The sequence below is a fragment of the Haliotis rubra genome, unplaced genomic scaffold, assembly GCF_003918875.1.
Source record: "Haliotis rubra isolate DU_JTF1 unplaced genomic scaffold, ASM391887v1 Scf46, whole genome shotgun sequence".
NCBI classification, from domain to species: domain Eukaryota; kingdom Metazoa; phylum Mollusca; class Gastropoda; order Lepetellida; family Haliotidae; genus Haliotis; species Haliotis rubra.
The window spans coordinates 570586-590492 of NW_025767146.1; the positions used below are offsets into that span (position 1 = coordinate 570586).

Sequence of the window (19907 nt, forward strand, 5' to 3'; positions counted from 1 at the left end):
CATTGAAAAATGTAATATCTAAATTTAGCAACGCGGATTATAGAATTATGACCAGCTATCTCTTATATGAAGAATGTTCAATTTTTATATTTGAAAAGAAACTCAACTCATCTTTTGTAAAGCCTATTTCTGGTGTCCCCCACTGTGATAATGCTGGATTTTTGCTAAAAGCGGCGCAAAACTAAACTCACACTCAACCGTTCTTTATATGGTTACCTATCTACCGAGCAGTGATTTTTAACATTGCGAATTGCTTGTTTTTGAATTTGGTGCTATGACATTTTCTGTTTGGAAATGATAATATAATGAATATATATGTTTTTAAGAAACTCATTTGGGCTTTGTACTTAAAATTTGCATGAATGTAGACTTGATCTCGTCACTACATGGCTGGAATAATGCCGATGTGAGGTAAAACCAAACTCAACTCAACTTTCAACATTGCAATTGAGTGTTTCCTGCTCCTCGGAGCAATCGTATATTCTCATAGTTTATAAAAATACTCCATGAGTGGGTCTTAATTTGTCTCGAACGAAAATAATGAGTAGATTAAGTAGCACGTGCCCTGTTTTAAGCATGAAGCGATGCAGGGGACACTTCTATACGTGTACCTCGTCCTATGTACGCACGGTGTTAAAATACTCCTTCATCTATACAGATCACGTTGTATTTTAATTCGGGGATCTGTGCTCTCTCTTTGGTATTCCTACTCAGACTGATGTATCGACATGGTAGCTAAATGTGTGTCTTGACCCCTCCAAGAAGGATCTGGCAAATGTGTTAATTCCTCCTCGTGCACTGAAACTGTGCTTCTGGTAACATGTTTAAGTCTTCACATGGACGATACCAATCAGGTCTTCGATAACGTCTCCTAGCTGTTTCCTTGGGCAGGCTAACCCACATCAACACACACGGATCTGACACAGTCCATGCCAACACCGCACTGTGTGTAAGCAATTTGCGTTTTTCTTTGTTAACTGTGGGTTCGCATGCTGTTATTCAAATTGGATAGCGTCGTTTATTTCTAACCAGTAATTATGCTTTAACTCTGCGTAGTAATGTGCCGGCAGTCGGTCCTGTTTTCTTTGACTTGTGAACTTTGGGATCAAACAGTTGAAAAACGTCAATCTTTTTTTTCAACGTTCATGATTTTATTTCCTTTGTGGATGAACCTGATCTTGGCTGACACATATCCTAGTTTACCATAATAAAGAGATCAAAGAGACTTATGTTCAGTGATAATTTTACCAGTGGCTCTTTTTTCATTTTATGCTATGAAAGCGAGAGTAATTGATGGTTTGATTAATAGGGAATAGTCGTATTATAAATATCTAAAGTCAGACTTATTGAACTCTTTCAAAATTGATATAATTTCTTCATGAACTTCCTACATCACAAATACATATATATGTGCATACTGTTGTAAACATGTTAACGTTCTCTTAATCGATGGGGGCGGTGGGGTAGCCTAATGGTTAAAGCGTTGGCTCGTCACGCCGAAGACCCGGGTTCGAATCCCAACATGGGTACAATGTGTGAAGCCCATTTCTGGTGTCCCCCGCCGTGATGTTGCTGGAATATTGCTAAAAGAGGCGTAAAACCAAATTCACTCAGTCAGTCAGCTTAATCGATGACCACCGCTATATAGCTAGAATAATGATGAGTGCGGCGTAAAAATAAACTCACTTACTCTAAATCAATGATGTGTTTGTATTTGCGCCACCAATGCTGTTTGATTTGACCTTCTCCTTCCATTTAGTAAGGTTTGAGATATTTGAGAACTATGAAAATACTTGAAAAAGAGTGATCCAATCATACAGCATATGGCTTTATAAACTACTTCTAATTTATTGCGTAGAACCTTTAGCTTGATAACAGTGTAAGAATCTACACGTCGCTCAGTGGTTTCTTCCCAGTTGTCAGGAGGGTCGTAAGAATTCATATTTCAAAATGAATGTTTTGGTTTTGCCTGCTGTCCTTGAAAAAACACAGCTGGACACAGCTGGACACACTACTGGGCACTTCTTTAAAGGATAGCAGGGAAGGAATTATTATTTGGGAAATTTAAATGATTGCGTTTGCAATAAAAATGGCTGATGCACAAGATCTAAAGCAACGCTCCGATGCCTGAGAAACAAGTGCAATGATGTGCAGACTCACGTTTGTAAGAAACTGACGAATAATTCTCAAAAGGGAGAGAATGTTTTATACTCGAGGATAGAAACTGTGAAATCTGGTAACTGAACTACGTCTACTCGATAAAGTTAAATGTCGCGGCATTAACCCCCTCGAGATGCTGGTCTAAATATCGGTACCTGTCTAAAACTACAAATGGCGGGATGTATAACACTCACAAGAAGTAAGGGCCACTAGGGCCCCGTTTCATAAAGCTTTCGTAGCGCTACGACTATCGTAAGTCAAAGTTACAGTATAGGAAGTACGAATACTACGAGAAAAGTTACGAGATCTTAGGCTTACGAGAGCTTTGTGAAACGGGGCCCAGATGCTTTCTGTAATTATAACAATAGTAATAATATGCAATGGCATGACAAATTAACCCAAATTCTGTGAAAGAATCGGGTGTTCTCTCAACTTCTCTTGAGTAGTATATTTTAACGGTACCCAGGACTTCGAGTTTCAAGAATTCCAGCCTATGTGTTCTTACACGCACTTACACGATACACGCTCTGGCAATGATGTAATGCTATAAACCCCGTTGTTTCGCCCTGTCAATTCATGTGTTACTTTTTAGCAAACAAATCTGTAAGCACACTCTTTCTATGGATGGTGCGGTGGTTAGGTAGAAACGAGTACACATAGAGTTGAAAACACTAAACGTCACTCTTGCACTGAATCATTCCCATCACTTCCTGATGTGGACCCGCCGTGATATTGCTGGAATATTGCTAAAAGCGGCGTAAAACCAAACTCAGTCAGTCCTGATGTGGATCCAGCTCAGCAACACCATCTGGTGTTGGAAAATCAAAGATGGCACCAAGATGGCTGAAATGTATCATAATTATCTAGTCAGTTTATACCAATTCTCACTGGAATATGTTCAGGAGTAAAATCAATGACAAGTACCTCCGTGAAAGAATATGTTCCTTGCATTCAATGCAATCCATGTACGTCTTTGGATTGGGTGATCAGGCCCTACGACTTGAGCGTCATACCACAACAACGCGGGACGCTGCTCAGACCCCAGTATTATTTACAGTCCATAGTCATGATGGAGGAATATTATAGAGTGCGGAGTCAATCATCAAGCAAACTATGGGACAGAACAAAATTAAATGTATTTGTTTGTTTTGTTTGTTGTTCAAAGTTGCCAGTTATGTGTCTCAGACATGCCGTACATCTCCTTGTGTAGTAGGTTGTGAAATCTGTTAGAACATTGTGTCTGTTTATGGGAAAGTGCCTAAATGAAGTTCGTCTGACCTGCTTATTATGAATAGATGCCTGAAATACATGTGAGAATTTATTTTGTTAAACGCCGCACTCAGCAATACTCCAGCAAAATGACGTTGGTAATTAAACAATCGTGTCTGAGCCAGACAACCCAGTGACTGAGTGAGTGAGTGAGTGAGTATGGTTTAAAGCCGCTTTTAGCAATATTCCAGCAATATCACGGCGAGGGACACCAGGAATGGGCTTCACACATTGAATCCATGTGGGGAATCGAACCCAGGTCTTCGGCGTGACGAGCCAACGCTTTAACCACAAGGCTACCCCACCGCCTCCCAAATCACCCCCATCCCCCATGTGACTGACATCGTGAACAGCGACCTAGGCAAGAACTGAACAAGTCACCAGCTTAGATCACAAGTCGGAAGGGCTGATTATAAGGGGATCGGGTGGAGACAATGGCTTATTGTTTGGACTGCTGTACAGTGATACCGGACCAGAGGAGTTTTTACAGGTCGCCGTGATACAGGTGCAATGGTGTTGCGGTGTAAAACAACATTCATGTAAACGCTGTTCCACAAATTAACCAACTGCCAGACTGTAGGGGCGGTGAGGTAGCCTTGTGGTTAAAGCTTTCGCTCGTCACGCCGAAGACCTGGGTTCGATTCCCCACATGGATTCAATGTGTGAAGCCCATTCCTGGTGTCCCTCGCCGTGATATTGCTGGAATATTGCTAAAAGCGGCGTAAAACCATACTCACTCACTCCAGACTTTAAAGAGCGTATCAATGACGATAGGGCAGCTTAGTGGTTAAAGCGCTCGCTCGTCTCACCGAAGGGCCGGGTTCGATGGGTGAGATCAGTTTCTGATGGTTCTGGCGACATTGACGAAATAGTGTTGGACGGTTACGTTACGCCCTTTGATGGATTGGCACTAATACGTAAGAGGTACTTTTTCAAAGCATGTCTCTAATTTGATTACTTGCACGAGGTGCCCGGCGATAATCTTGTTATCTGCACTGCAGCCCTACAACTCCAGAACAGCGTCTGTCTCAAGTCTCTGAAGGCCTTCAATAATTTCCAGTATGCTAATCACACCGCCCGTGTTAACAGGCAGACCACATGCAAGTGGATGCCAGAATTCACCTGTACACGGGGAAATGGAGTTTCAGACAAAGATCTGCCGTATGGCTGGTGTACCATTAGTGAGTGAGTTTAGTTTTACGCCACTTTTAGCAATATTCCAGCAATATCACGGCGGGGACGTCGACACCAGAAATGGGCTTCACACGTTGTACCCATGTTGGGAATCAATCCCGGGTCTTCAGCGTGACGAGCGAACGCTTTAACCACTAAGCTACCCCACCGCCCCGGTGTACCATTACAAGGATGATGTTTCATGCGGGTATCATGATGCTGGGTATATCTAATAGTCATCAATGTGAAATATAGATTTTTATTACCCACGTGGTCAACGTATGGGTAGTTGCATACTAATCCTGTACGTCATATCGCGTTGACTTGTGTCGTAACGACTTGACCTGAGATTCTAACGATTTGATTGGATAACCGATTACCTCTCAAGTAGGTCACATTCTTACGTAACTATTTTTTCATTCATAACAAACACGTGAATTCATTCATTCTACAACTTAAATGCATTGTGGGAATGTAAACATTGCGAACGTTGCCGTGTCGCTGTTGACATGAGTCGAACTGAGACATTATATCCGTCGAAAAACATTAACCAGTGGTTTTAGCCGAATGAAGCAACTGCAAACCAAGAAACTGGGTGCTACGGAGTAGTTTACTGTAGGAGGCTGTACGAGGCGATGACAACTGGCATACATCGTGACGTTGGTTACCCAGGCTGTGACGTCATTACAGTGTGACGTCATGCAAATATTGTACTACAGTACAAAACTCTTCCGCAACCTCTTTATGAAACCGGTTTCGGATTGAAACCATAAAAATAAAAATAAAATACGCTATTTTGTCAATTTAATGCATGTTAGACGTGGGTAATAAATAAAATACCACACTCGGTCTCATTGCATACGAATTATACGGAACTCGTGACCTTCCTATGTTATCTGACCGAGCGAAAGCAAGGAAGGACGCTCGTTTCGTATAATTCGTATGCAATGAGACCTCGTGTAGTATTCTCTATCTACCATTGCTTAGACATCCTACCCAACATTGTTTTACTGTACACCTGAACATCGAACATACTGATGTAGGGATGATGATGATGATGGTGATGATGACGACGACGACGACGACGACGATGATGATGATGATGGTGATCAATACCCATTCAGACAGAGTGTCAAGTCGGGACAGGAGATCCAAGGGAACCACCTTCCAATCATTGAGGGCGTAGGTTTTGGACATTCCTGGAGATTGTCAAAGAGAAACCTTCTTTCCCAACAGATTAGGCCCATATTGTTGACTCACGTAACGCTGAGTCTCTGAAAATGTATAATTTTGGGTGAAACCGGCAATTACATTGGATCTACTGGAACCCCTGTAAGAGTGGCAATGTAGACCGGAAGTTGCCGACAGGACGGCGGTTGATGCTATATGCATCCGGTACAGTGGTACAGACTACCCATATTGGGGTACAGTACGAACGTGGCTAACGTCTAATCATTGTATCTCACCGGGTTCCCAGCCACATCAAGACACTATGATATAACTGAAGAACTGCCCGTGGTCACGTTAAAGGCCACTCGAAAACCTAGGACACATTTTCATACCGATTGTACGCTGTTTTCACCATGTCTGGCGTGTCTCGCGTTTCTTTAACCTAAACCAGACAGTAATGATTAGAAAGTAAAAATGTGAGTGAGTTTACCGCCGCTTAGAACAGTGTTCCAGTTATATATCGACTATTTTTATGTGGCTCGACGTGACGTAGGTGCGAGACGTTTACCACTTTTGTGAAACCTACGGATATGGTGCTGACAAAACTAGAAACCTAATCGGGACGAACCGGGATTCGAACCTACGATTAGTACCTCATAAGGGAGGTAACTCTACAAAGCGCCCAAGACTAATGGGTTACCCCTGAAACAACGCACGAGATACATACGAGAGCAACAAATACAGATCAATATTATCCTGGTCATGTATCTATAAAAAAGATCGGTTTCGTGTAAAGATATTTGTTTGATGTTTTTCAAAGTCAGTGCCTCTTACAACAGAGGAGGCTTATAACAGAGGGGCAGACAGCTGGTAGCCTTGGAAGTATCTGTCTAAACAGCCGCCGATAGCACACCGTAACCAACTAGTATGAATTAGTAATAGACGCTTAATGAACAGGATTTGATTACGTCCGCATTGCCAAGTCGATAACACGTTGCCATAGAAACTTCTAAACACGTTCGCTCAAAACCTTTGACATTATGTCAAATCAATATAGACATCGGTGGTAATGGAGATCCCGTTATTTAAACATATTCAGGTGATGGTGTTGGTTCTTGACATGGAGAATTGGTAGAAACAAACTGCCGCAATATTTGTTAATTATAGATAGGCGTAATTTCACACGGAAAGGGTTGCCTTGAGAACCGTCAGTATCCAAACATAAAAAGAAATGTTGTTCACAGTAGTCTGTGTTCTCCGACGTCCGCGCGTTTGACTGTCAGTGGCAGGTGTCTTCTCTGACGTCCGCAGGAATTTGCTCGGAGTCGCCCTGCCATTTAAGAGACAGGTACTCCACGACGGCTAATCAGGTCGGATAAAACTGACATACCCGTGCTCCAGCTTATTGATTTCCACTCAGGCCTCGAGCTGGAAACAGTGTAACAAATGCAATACATCTTCGGTTGTTACATTATCTGACCACATTAGCCAATCAAGGGCTTTGTTTTATTAATAGACAGGTGAGGAACGTGAAACGTCTAAGAGCTTAAACCAGGTATGGCTTCTTTCTGCGTTTTACTGAATGTTCGATACTTGTTATGAAGGATATGTGCAATGTGAATTGATTTTGTGTCGGGTGCAATTTCGTTCTATAGATTGTAACGAAAGGAGTATGTTGACGAGCACTGGTTGTACGATCGTCATCGTAATTCGATACATGCGTTCATGATTTGTAGATTTGAGTTAATTGCTTCATCTTTCACGAAACATGACCTGACACTCTATTTTGATGACGCTGCATTTCTACAAATGAGTACACAATCGCTCCTTCAGAAATGTGATACAGTATAGTCGATTAATTCATTACGATGATATGGTACTGGAATTTATGAATACCAATTACAACATGTAGATAAACGTAGATATTAACATATAATGTATGTTTTCTTGATATTTTTTTAATGACATACCTGCAACTATTTCATAGCCTCAAATGACTGATGACATTGTGAAATTGGCTGCTTTGCGACAGCAGAGGCGACCGAAAACCGGACGTTCAGGGGACACAACTCTTTTCAAGAACAAAAAATCAACATCAGCTGAAGAATCGGCGGAAACAAACGTAAGTTTCAATTTCAGTATGTTTTCATCGATGCTGAAACGTTTTTATATCGTTCAAAGCACTATTAACGCATGCACGCACGCACACATGCATTACAATGATAACTTTAGCTGGAAATTATGGCTTGTTTTCACAGTATATGTTCTCTCACTCTCCTGACATTTGATCAAAATATGAAATGGTCATATATGGAGACAACGAGCTGGATTGACGTCGTTGTAATTTGAGGCTTGATGTATGAGGTCAGAAGCTGCAACTCGTTATTTTTGTAACATGTAGGAAACAATTAAAAATTTTAATTATAGCTCACTTGAGCAAAGTATGAATTTTAGACATGTGTCGAATTAATACTAACTCACCCTCGATTTCTCAGTTCATTATTTCATAATACTTCTCATCCTCGCTTATACGGTTCAGTATAGCATGATACTGCACAGTCTCGATTATCCAGTGCACTGTATCGAATACTACTCATTTTCGATTATCCATTGCACTTCATCATAGTACTGGACAGCCTCGATTATCCAGTGCACTGTATCACAATACTACTTATTTTCGATTATCCATTGCATTTCATCATAATATTGAACAAAGTCGATTATCAGTACAGTATTTAACAGTAGCCACTGCATGTTCGCCATTCATTTACGATTAAAACCTTAGACCCTAAATTGCATTCATAAAGAGCATGACATTGAAAATAGCCGTCCAATCGTGTGTCATGAACCCGATGCAGGACATGACGTCACTTCCGAAACTAAGGCATTGTGGCAAATGCATGCAAGAAATGCTTTTGGACTACGTTGATTTTGCCCGGTGTTGATGTTTTGCGGTGACCTGGACCCGACTTAACACAAAAGTTGGACTTACTGTACTGTGATTTTACACTTATTGGGATACTGTGGAGGCATGTGGTGAATTTTACAAATCAGATTCTATCTAATGATACACATCATCTCTACAGTAACCGTTGTATAGGTTAAAGTTTAAAGCGTTCATTTGTCAGAGAAGGCTGGGGTCTTATTCCTGACATGAGAACAATATCCTCAGCCGCAACATGGCTGGAATATTGCTGAAGCGATGTAACAGCACACTGTCTCACTTACTCTGCTGTAACTTTTGTGACAAAAAATATGATTATTATTATTGTATTTTTATTAGGATCAACAGGATGCGACTGTGCTTTTGCTGGAACCCCCCAAGTCACGTGCCACACGGCGACGTCTTAGCGGCGAATCGGACTTCGATGACGTTTATGGCTCCAACGAAAACAAATGTCCACTTCCGTTTGTCAGCTGTAAGGTAAAACCTTGGTTATTCCGAAACCTTCGCGGACGAATGGATGAGGTTTCGTTTTAAACAGTCAGTTTTTAAACAGTCACTTAAAGCACAACACCTCCTGATTAATGCAGAGCTGATGCCCAAATGTTTCCTTAGTTAGAACTGGCCTTCAGCAACCCATGCTTGCCGTACGTGGCGACAAAGAGGATCATTGACTTGGCTGACACATGTCATTGTATCCCAGTTGCGATGATCGATGTTCATGATGTCAGTTGCTGAACTGCCTAGCCTGGACTCGATTATATACAGAGAACTGTCACATAGCTGGAGTATTACTGGATGCGACGTTGAGTGAGTGAGTGGGTGAGTTTAGTTTTACACCGCACTCAGCAATATTCCAGCTATATGGCGGCGGTCTGTAAATAATCGAGTCTGGACAAGACAATCCAGTGATCAACAGCATGAGCATCGATCTGCGCAATTGGGAACCGATGACATGTGTCAACCAAGTCAGCGAGCCTGACCACCCGATCCTGTTAGTCGCCTTTTACAACAAGCATAGTCGCCTTTTGTGGCAAGAATGGGTTGCTGAAGACCTATTATACCCCGGATCTTCACGGGTCGATGCGACGTTGAACAACAAAGAACTAACAAATAACGCAACAATCAATTTCCAATTATGCTGAGTTTTGTCCCGAAGATGGCCAGTTTCTCAATAATGTCAGCCAGTAAGAATTCGATCACACATCGCCAGTGGTTGCTGGTCTGACTGTCTTGACGCTTAAAGCATAACTAGCTTGACGGGTCTGTGCGCTGCATCCTTGCGACATTAAACAATTAACTGTCCGGAACCCAGCCACGACGATCCCATGAACGTGTGGCATCATTTCATGCCTGCCTACAAGATGCTCATCAAACTATATTTATTGTGTGACTATTGGGGAAGGAAACAGTTCATGACTTGCTGATCAGTTGTATATAGATGGAACACACAATAAGAAAGCTTTATGAGTGAGTGAGTGAGTTCGGTTTTACGCCGCACTCAGCAACATTCCAACTATATGGCGGCGGTCTGTAAATAATCGAGTCTGGACCAGACAATCCAGTGATCAACAGCATGAGCATCGATCTGCGCAATTGGGATACGATGACATGTGTCAACCAAGGCAGCGAGCCTGACCACCCGATCCTGTTAGTCGCCTCTTACGACAAGCATGGGTTACTGAAGGTTCATTCTAACCCGGTCCTTCACGGGTTAAAGCTTTGTGAACACGCTACAAACGCATATATCGTGGTAATATTAAATTCAACCAGAAGGTACCGAGGAGAAAAAAAATCCAGAACCCCAAATACATACATATAAAAAGATAAAACTTTGTTGTGTACTGAAGCTTCTTAGGTCTGAATTAGAACTAATCCAATTAGAACTGTGACCCCGTCGCACCTAACTCACTTATCCACTTGCAGTGGCCATCCACTTCATTGTATGTTCCTCATCTCCAGCATGAGGTAGCGGATCAAATAAAATATGAAAATTGAAGAAAGTTTTCACTACCAAACCTTTTTTATGAAATAGAAAAATTGAGATCACTTGGACATAGTTTTTGAATGAAATTGTGAAGTAGATCGTGTCGCTTTGCTTCGAAAAAGATAATTTGCTTCTTTTTAATAAATACAGATGAAGAAAGATCTAGCTGCAGGTGCGGATACAGCTTTTTGAGAAAGGGGGGACGGGGGTGGGTGGTGCACACTATTGAGAAAAGGAGGGGTGCACACTTCATTTTCACACGAGTTTCATTTAACAAACTTTCAGCACAAAGGGGGCGGGGTGCGCACCCTACAAACCCCCCTCTCTTTGATCAGGCTAAGAGCTGTCCTGTTTTTATGATCTTGAGATTGAAACACAGAGAAAAGACGGACTATAACAACTGTATGTCTAACACATGGGAGATAACCCTTGAAGATGATGTACTTAACAGCTTTTAGTAGGTTTCGTAATAAGACCCCGCAGTAGCACCTTACCATTTAGTAGGCTGTGATATTATAAAATCCAGGAATCAGATATAAATGCAGTTTACCCCCAAGAATACCCATTTTCACAACAACGTTACAATATTTCTGACACCAGTAATAATTAAACACCTTGAAATAATACTAGTGCTGCATGTCAGACTACATTTCTTCAGTAATGTTTTACTAATACAGGTCACATAATATACTCTCTAATTCTGTACATTATCACATCAAGCAAGTATAAATACATAATGGAAAATATAACGTAACCTTCTTAAAATATTCTGTGAAAATATTCTGAGTAACAAAAAGAAAAATCATGTTGTTTCTTTAAATTTGCAGGTTTCCGACATCGAAGTGAAAGCACTTATCAGTACATCGTCCAAACAGTCCCTCATCAGTAGAGAGATGTATAGCAAGACGAGGTAAGTCACATCCCATACAGAGGACCAAAGGGAATAGAGGACCAGTATGAATTATGCACGATCTGGGTGAATTAGAATTAGAATAGACAAGCCGATCGCGAAATTTGTTTTGATGAGTTGTCTCCCTTTGATCGTTTTACGCGTGAGGAACCAGACGGGACTATGATCAAAGGTAATCATGCTTCAATACCAGATCATATTTGTATTATCAACAAAAACTGTTGTTATATTTACAAAAGATTTACCATGCGATCCTTGGTCAGTCATCTGACACATCAACAAGTGGGAGAAATGTGTATGTTTGTGTCGAGAGAAATGGGATTGGGGTGTTGGGCGTGGTGGGCGTGTGTGCGTGCGTGCGTGCGTGCGCGTGTGTGTGTGGTAGGCGTGTGGTGTGTGTGTTGGGGTGGGGGTGGGCGTGTGGTGTGTGTGTGTGTTGGGGTGGGGCGTGTGATGTGTGTGTTTGTTGGGGTGTGTGTGTGTGTTGTGTGTGTGGCTGTGTGTGTGTGTGTGTGTGTGTGAGTGAAAGGTGGAAGTGGGCGTGGTGTGTGTGATGGGGTGGGGTGGACTTGGACATGTGGTGTGTGTGATGGGGGTGGGGGCGGGTGTGTGGTGGGCGTGTGGTGTAGTGTGTGCGTGCGTGTGTGTGTGGTATGAAGGTGGACGTGAGGTGTGTGGCGTGGGTGTAGAGGGGATGGAGTGGCGTGAAGAGTGTTTCAAGCAACTTGACGCATTGTTGATTGTATCAAGAGTGGTAAGACTTGACATCGTTGATCGTCATCATGGAATGTGTTACAGAAGCACGAGTTCCGAAAGCCGTCGGCAAATACTTCGATCTGTCCTGACACTCGGAACCAAACAACTGGCGATCAACTTGGAGGTGCAAGGTACGTACTTACGTATTGACACGTGCTCTTTGCATCCACGTACGATTCGTTCACCTGGTCCAACTTATCGAATGCGATTTGTCCCTTGCAACATATGGAAAACGGCTTGACCAAACACAACCGAATACAACCCCTCCTGCACCCCTAAGCCTGTCACCTCTGGTGAGTGAGGTGATGCTTGACAGGCATGTCAGCGATATTCCTATTTCAGCATGACAAAGAAAAACAAATGATTGTCACTGTTACCATTGATATTAGGTTTGATGCCATTTTTTGGCGATCGAGCAATACCACGTGGGGACATCAAAATGGATTTGAAACATTGTACTCATGTGTGGATTCGAACCTGTGGCTTTTGTGGCAAGTGAACGCTGTAACCACTAGCCCACCCCACTGTCACCAGAAACAATAAACCTTTCTTCTTGAAACAATGACACACACCCTAACCACCACGTCCTCATTAATCGCTGGTATTTGGATACCGGGGCTCCATAACCAGCCCCAAGGGTGCCAGTGGCATGGAGGGTCGGGAATACTAGAGGGTAGGGTAAGTGCGTGGATGAGGTATACCGTTATAGTTCCAAAGGGTACTAGTGGCCCTGTCGTCTAAGGCGCCACAATTCCTAGTTAGGTAAGCTCCCGAAAAGGCCTATAAGCACCTATCACAATTCCTTTGTATCATGCAGAGTTGCGTCCCTTTGACGTGATAGGAACCCATGATGGTAAATTCGCCCTGATGATGGTTGCTAGTTTTATTAATACTACATCAATGCTCGTGGGTTTCAACAAAGTGGTTAACGTCTACAAACCTGCATCAAAAGCTTTCCTCAAAATTCCTGTGATGTGAAACCAGGCTCAACCAATCACTAATAGTAAATTAAACAGTTTCTCTAAATGTATATCGGGGTAGCCTAGTGGTTAAAAGCAGATCACGCCGAAGACCCGCTCAAATTACAGACATGGGTACAATGTATGAAACCCATCTATGGTGTCCGTAATATATATAGAGCTGAAAGCGGCACAGACCTTTATTCACTCAATCACCCGAGAACATCTTGCCTTTCAGATGAAATACCGGATATCGTGCTGGGCATCGACTTTCTCTCACAGTTCAAGGTAAGTGACTTGTTTGACGTGTTTAACAGGTGTACCTACAATTAAACATCTCCACTACTGAACTACTGACATCACCACTACTGAACTACTGACATCACCACTACTGAACTACTGACATCACCACCACTGAACTACTGACATCACCACTACTGAACTACTGACATCACCACTACTGAACTACTGACATCACCACTTCCTTAGTACTGACATCACCACTTTCTAAGTACAGACATCACCACTACTGAACTACTGACATCACCACTACTGAACTACTGATATCACCACTTTCTAAGTACTGACATCACCACTACTGAACTACTGACATCACCACTTTCTAAGTACAGACATCACCACTACTGAACTACTGACATCACCACTACTGAACTACTGACATCACCACTTTCTAAGTACTGACATCACCACTACTGAACTACTGACATCACCACTTTCTAAGTACAGACATCACCACTACTGAACTACTGACATCACCACTACTGAACTACTGACATCACCACTTTCTAAGTACTGACATCACCACTACTAAACTACTGACATCACCACTACTGAACTACTGACATCACCACTACTGAACTACTGACATCACCACTTCCTTAGTACTGACATCACCACTTTCTAAGTACAGACATCACCACTACTGAACTACTGACATCACCACTACTGAACTACTGACATCACCACTTTCTAAGTACAGACATCAACACTACTGAACTACTGACATCACCACTTTCTAAGTACAAACATCACCACTTTCTACGTACTGACATCACCACTACTGAACTACTGACATCACCACCTGACATCACCACTACTGAACTACTGACATCACCACTACTGAACTACTGACATCAACACTTTCTAAGTACAGACATCACCACTTTCTAAGTACTGACATCACCACACTTCACCACTACTGAACTACTGACATCACCACTTTCTGACATCACAGACATCACCACTACTGAACTACTGACATCACCACCACTGAACTACTGACATCACCACTTTCTAAGTACTGACATCACCACTACTGAGCATCTACACATCACGCCTACTGAACTAGCACTGCCCTGGACATCACCACTACTGAACTACTGACATCACCACTTTCTGCGGGGTACTGACATCACCACTACTGAACTACTGACATCACCACTACTGAACTACTGACATCACCACTTTCTAAGTACTGACATCACCACTACTGAACTACTGACATCACCACTACTGAACTACTGACATCACCACTACTGAACTACTGACATCACCACTACTGAACTACTGACATCACCACTTCCTTAGTACTGACATCACCACTTTCTAAGTACAGACATCACCACTACTGAACTACTGACATCACCACTACTGAACTACTGACATCACCACTTTCTAAGTACAGACATCAACACTACTGAACTACTGACATCACCACTTTCTAAGTACAAACATCACCACTTTCTAAGTACTGACATCACCACTACTGAACTACTGACATCACCACCTGACATCACCACTACTGAACTACTGACATCACCACAACTGAACTACTGACATCACCACGACTGAAATACTGATGTCACCACTTTTGAACTACTGACATCACCACTACTGAACTACTGACATCACCACTACTGAACTACTGACATCACCACTACTGAACTACTGACATCACCACTTTCTAAGTACAGACATCACCACTACTGAACTACTGACATCACCACTTTCTAAGTACAGACATCACCACTACTGAACTACTGACATCACCACTACTGAACTACTGACATCACCACTTTCTAAGTACTGACATCACCACTACTGAACTACTGACATCACCACTTTCTAAGTACAGACATCACCACTACTGAACTGCTGACATCACCGCTACTGAACTACTGACATCACCACTTCCTTAGTACTGACATCACCACTTTCTAAGTACAGATATCACCACTACTGAACTACTGACATCACCACTTTCTAAGTACAGACATCACCACTACTGAACTACTGACATCACCACTACTGAACTACTGACATCACCACTACTAAACTACTGACATCACCACTACTTAACTTCTGACATCACCACTTCCTAAGTACTACTGACACCACCACTACTAAACTACTGACATCACCACTACTGAACTACTGACATAACCACTACTTTACTTCCGACATCACAACTACTTAATTGTTTACATTACTACAACTAAACTACTGAGTCATGGTGATTTGGCGCACAGTATGTCACCGTGCCCGCCAGTCTTTACGCTACCACTGTTTGGCTTGTTTACAATATTGATTACTTACAGCCCAATATAGTTGGCACATGGCTGACTGCAGAGTGAACAACAAATACCTGGACTCTAAGTACAGCGTCAATCTTCAGCGAAAAGCGAGTGGATTAATCAATGCCACGGTTCTCGATACAACATTAAACGCATCTTTCTGTCTTTAGTCACAAGTATACAGACATAAATACGGTATCGTGACATATGTGCTGTTTAAAATGGAATTATTGCAAACTGAAATGTGTTGCCGACGCTAAAAACTCCGTGTAATTCAATAATTGCCAGCTACAGCTGGTGTAAAGACAGCGGTTCCATTGTAATCTGTGGATATGATGTTGTAACGCGGAAAGTGGCTATTTCAGATTGAAATGTCAAACTGGTAGCCGTGTAATTATTTCGATAGAATCTAATATTAACGTGGAAATGGAGCAGTATTTTCGTTATCTGTCATTTTGTCATGTCTTGCAGGAACTAAACTTTGTCTTCATTTGAATGCAAAACAATAATTCTGGGGCCGTTGTGCTTTGTTTTAGGTGCGTGTATATCTCAGATGAAACCTTTGTGAGTGAGTGAGTTTAGTCTTACACCGCACTCAGCAATATTCCAACTATATGGCGGCAATCTGTAAATAATCGAGTCCGGACCAGACAATCCAGTGATCAACAGCATGAGCATCCATCTACGCAATTAGGATACGATGACATGTGTCAACCAAGTCAGCGAGCATGACCGCCCGATTCTCCTCTTACTTTTGAACTACTGACATCACCACTACTGAACTACTGACATCACCACTACTGAACTACTGACATCACCACTACTGAACTACTGACATCACCACTTTCTAAGTACAGACATCACCACTACTGAACTACTGACATCACCACTTCCTTAGTACTGACATCACCACTTTCTAAGTACAGATATCACCACTACTGAACTACTGACATCACCACTTTCTAAGTACAGACATCACCACTACTGAACTACTGACATCACCACTACTGAACTACTGACATCACCACTTCCTTAGTACTGACATCACCACTTTCTAAGTACAGATATCACCACTACTGAACTACTGACATCACCACTTTCTAAGTACAGACATCAACACTACTGAACTACTGACATCACCACTTTTCTAAGTACAGACATCACCACTACTGAACTACTGACATCACCACTGGAACTAAACTTTGTCTTCATTTGAATGCAAAACAATAATTCTGGGGCCGTTGTGCTTTGTTTTAGGTGCGTGTACATCTCAGATGAAACATTTGTGAGTGAGTGAGTTTAGTCTTACACCGCACTCAGCAATATTCCAACTATATGGCGGCAATCTGTAAATAATCGAGTCCGGACCAGACAATCCAGTGATCAACAGCATGAGCATCCATCTACGCAATTAGGATACGATGACATGTGTCAACCAAGTCAGCGAGCATGACCGCCCGATTCTCCTCTTACGACAAGCATGGGTTACTGAAGATCAATTCTAACTCGGATCTTCACGGGAATCTCAGATGAAACAAACACAAAGTATACTGTCTTTCATGAATACGTGTATCAAAGTTATGTTTTAGAACAAGTTTGCATTGCCTCGAAACCTGTTCACATTAGTCAGATCCAGTCATCAAGTCTATGCTTTCGGTTGCCTGGCAGTAGATGTTGCACCAAGTGAGGTATATTATAAGGACTTTATTTAATGTGTTGTATAATTATTATGAAGCCATATTTAATTTCTATAATCGACCCTGGCATAACCATAGATTGGCATATAATACGCGTTTAAAACGCCGATCGAAGTGCGACACTAGAAAAGGTCGGTCTGAACCTGAATGTGAAATATTCTAAGCAATTATTTCCAAGACACAGACACTTTCTCTATTATAAGTGATGCTACACATCCGTATAGAAGGGGACCCGTAAAGACCCGCGTTAGAATTGATCTTCAGCAACCCATGCTTGTCGTAAGAGGCGACTAACGGGATCGGGTGGTCAGGCTCGCTGACTGGGTTGACACACGTCATCGTATCCTAATTGCGTAGACTGATGTTCATGCTGTTGATCACTGGATTGTTTGGTCCAGATCCGATTATTTACAGACCGCCGCCATATAGCTGGAATGCGGCGTAAAACTAAACACACTCACTCACTCACTCACTGACCCATATAGAAGGGTTACTTTTAAATTTTGAGATACTATGTGTTGACTCAGAAAAATGGTGTTTCCGGGAATGAGGGACTAAAGGGATACTTGGCACCTCAAAGTGATATCCGTTCGTTCTGTCATACAAGTTCTTGAGATAAATAGTCAGAAGATGGCCGAAAAAAACCAATTCGTTATAAGCATGTTCATTGCAAACGAAGCTTACTGTAATGACTGACTGACTGACTGAGTTTGGTTTTACGCCGCTTTTAGCAATATTCCAGCAACAACACGGCGGGGGACACCAGAAATGGGCTTCACACATTGTACCCATTATGGGGATTCGAACCCGGGTCTTCGGCGTGACGAGCCAACACTTTAACCACTAGGCTACCCCACCGCCCCTCTTACTGTAATGACATTGTTAACAGCGAAAATATAAGCTAGTTGAAACTGTTGAGGATTGCGCGTGTGAATCGCGCGTTTATACTAATTTGATTCTGTGAGTGATTTTACGGGTCGGTTCATGGCATTTTCACCCTGCGCATCTGTTTGTGGAGCTGTGGTACTTCCATAATCAGAGTTACCTCCCTTATGTCGATCTGGCATTGACAAATCTGCCTTCAATGTTTGATAAAATTGGTAAACTTTGATTTGAGTGGAAGAAGAAAAACGAAAACAGCAAACCCAAATCAAACCAAAAACCAACGGTTTCTGCTGGTCAGGTTGCCCAACTCCACAAACCCCGTGGGATTCAGGGTAGAGGAAGCGCAGCAGCTTCTTTTTGACTGGTTTGCCTGCCCCAGAGCGTTTGCACAGTGTTTCTGCCTTCAAGAGGCGATTTGGTTCATTGCGAGTGATTCCACGGCACACCTTGTGGCTCACATTACTGTACTAGATTGTTTTAGAGACCGCGCGGCGTAAAATCACTTACATTTATTTGCAAATGAGGCCATTCGACCTACAGTACAAAATAGTACATATTATAGTTGTTGAGTTACCAGATGTGTACACAGTATGGATCGAAGAAACTTGTTTGCTAACAATGTTTCTCAGAATAAACATATTTCAAATATTTCACAAAGTTGTTAATGATATTAATATCTACGGATGTACAGAGACTTTGAATGGAGACGTAGTGTCCACTTGATGTCTTTGGAATAAGTCGTTGCCGAAGACTCTCATCTTACAGTTGTATATAACATGAGCTTCATCTTCAATATTCCTCAATTAACATGTAGCAGTTTACTGTTGGTTAAAAATCTATGCTAAGCTGTAAAGTTAAAGGTGTTTGTAAGTAAGTATGTTTAGCTTTTAGCCAAAATAGTAGGCGTGTTATGAAAACATCATCATTGATGAAAATTATTTTATATTTATTTGTACATTTTGCGAAATTATGTTTCAGTGCGAGATGAACTTCAGGGACAGCGTACTGATCATGGGACGGGACGATGACGTCAAGCTTCCGTTTCTACCGGAAACGGAAATACCACTGAAGTTTAGAGTGCACCGAAACGTGGCGGCATCGTTTTGACGTGTTCTGTTTCCACACAAAAGTTATGCAATTGTGAACTGGTGTCGGTGCTTGCTGTTTATATGTTAAAGCCTTAATAAATTGTTGTTTATTGTTTAACACCGCACTTAGCAATATTTCGACTATATGACGGCGGGCTGTAAGTAATCCAGTCTGGACAATACAAGTCACAAACTAAACGAGCACCGATATGTGCACTTAGGATTCGACTTGAAGCAATTGTTGAGTAAGTTACCCTGACATCCCGATCTCACGAGTGACTCTTACAAGCTGACATCTTAATGTAAAGTATTGTG

General features: G+C 42.1%; 1 protein-coding gene across 2 annotated transcripts; it reads left to right on the plus strand.

Moving 5' to 3' along the window:
• The first annotated feature begins 6879 nt into the window (after positions 1 to 6879).
• On the plus strand, positions 6880 to 19707 carry LOC124290220 (DNA damage-inducible protein 1-like). 2 transcript variants are annotated; one of them, XM_046726934.1, is made up of 7 exons: positions 6880 to 7292; positions 7760 to 7894; positions 9056 to 9196; positions 11531 to 11613; positions 12412 to 12500; positions 13567 to 13616; positions 19483 to 19707. In XM_046726934.1, exons 2-7 carry the CDS (start codon positions 7766 to 7768, stop codon positions 19609 to 19611), a joined length of 621 nt encoding a protein of 206 aa, XP_046582890.1. In that variant the 5' UTR covers positions 6880 to 7292; positions 7760 to 7765; the 3' UTR covers positions 19612 to 19707. The 2 variants fall into 2 exon arrangements, with proteins under 2 accessions (XP_046582890.1, XP_046582889.1); XM_046726933.1 differs by having other exon boundaries at positions 6881 to 7327.
• Positions 19708 to 19907: the final 200 nt, after the last annotated feature.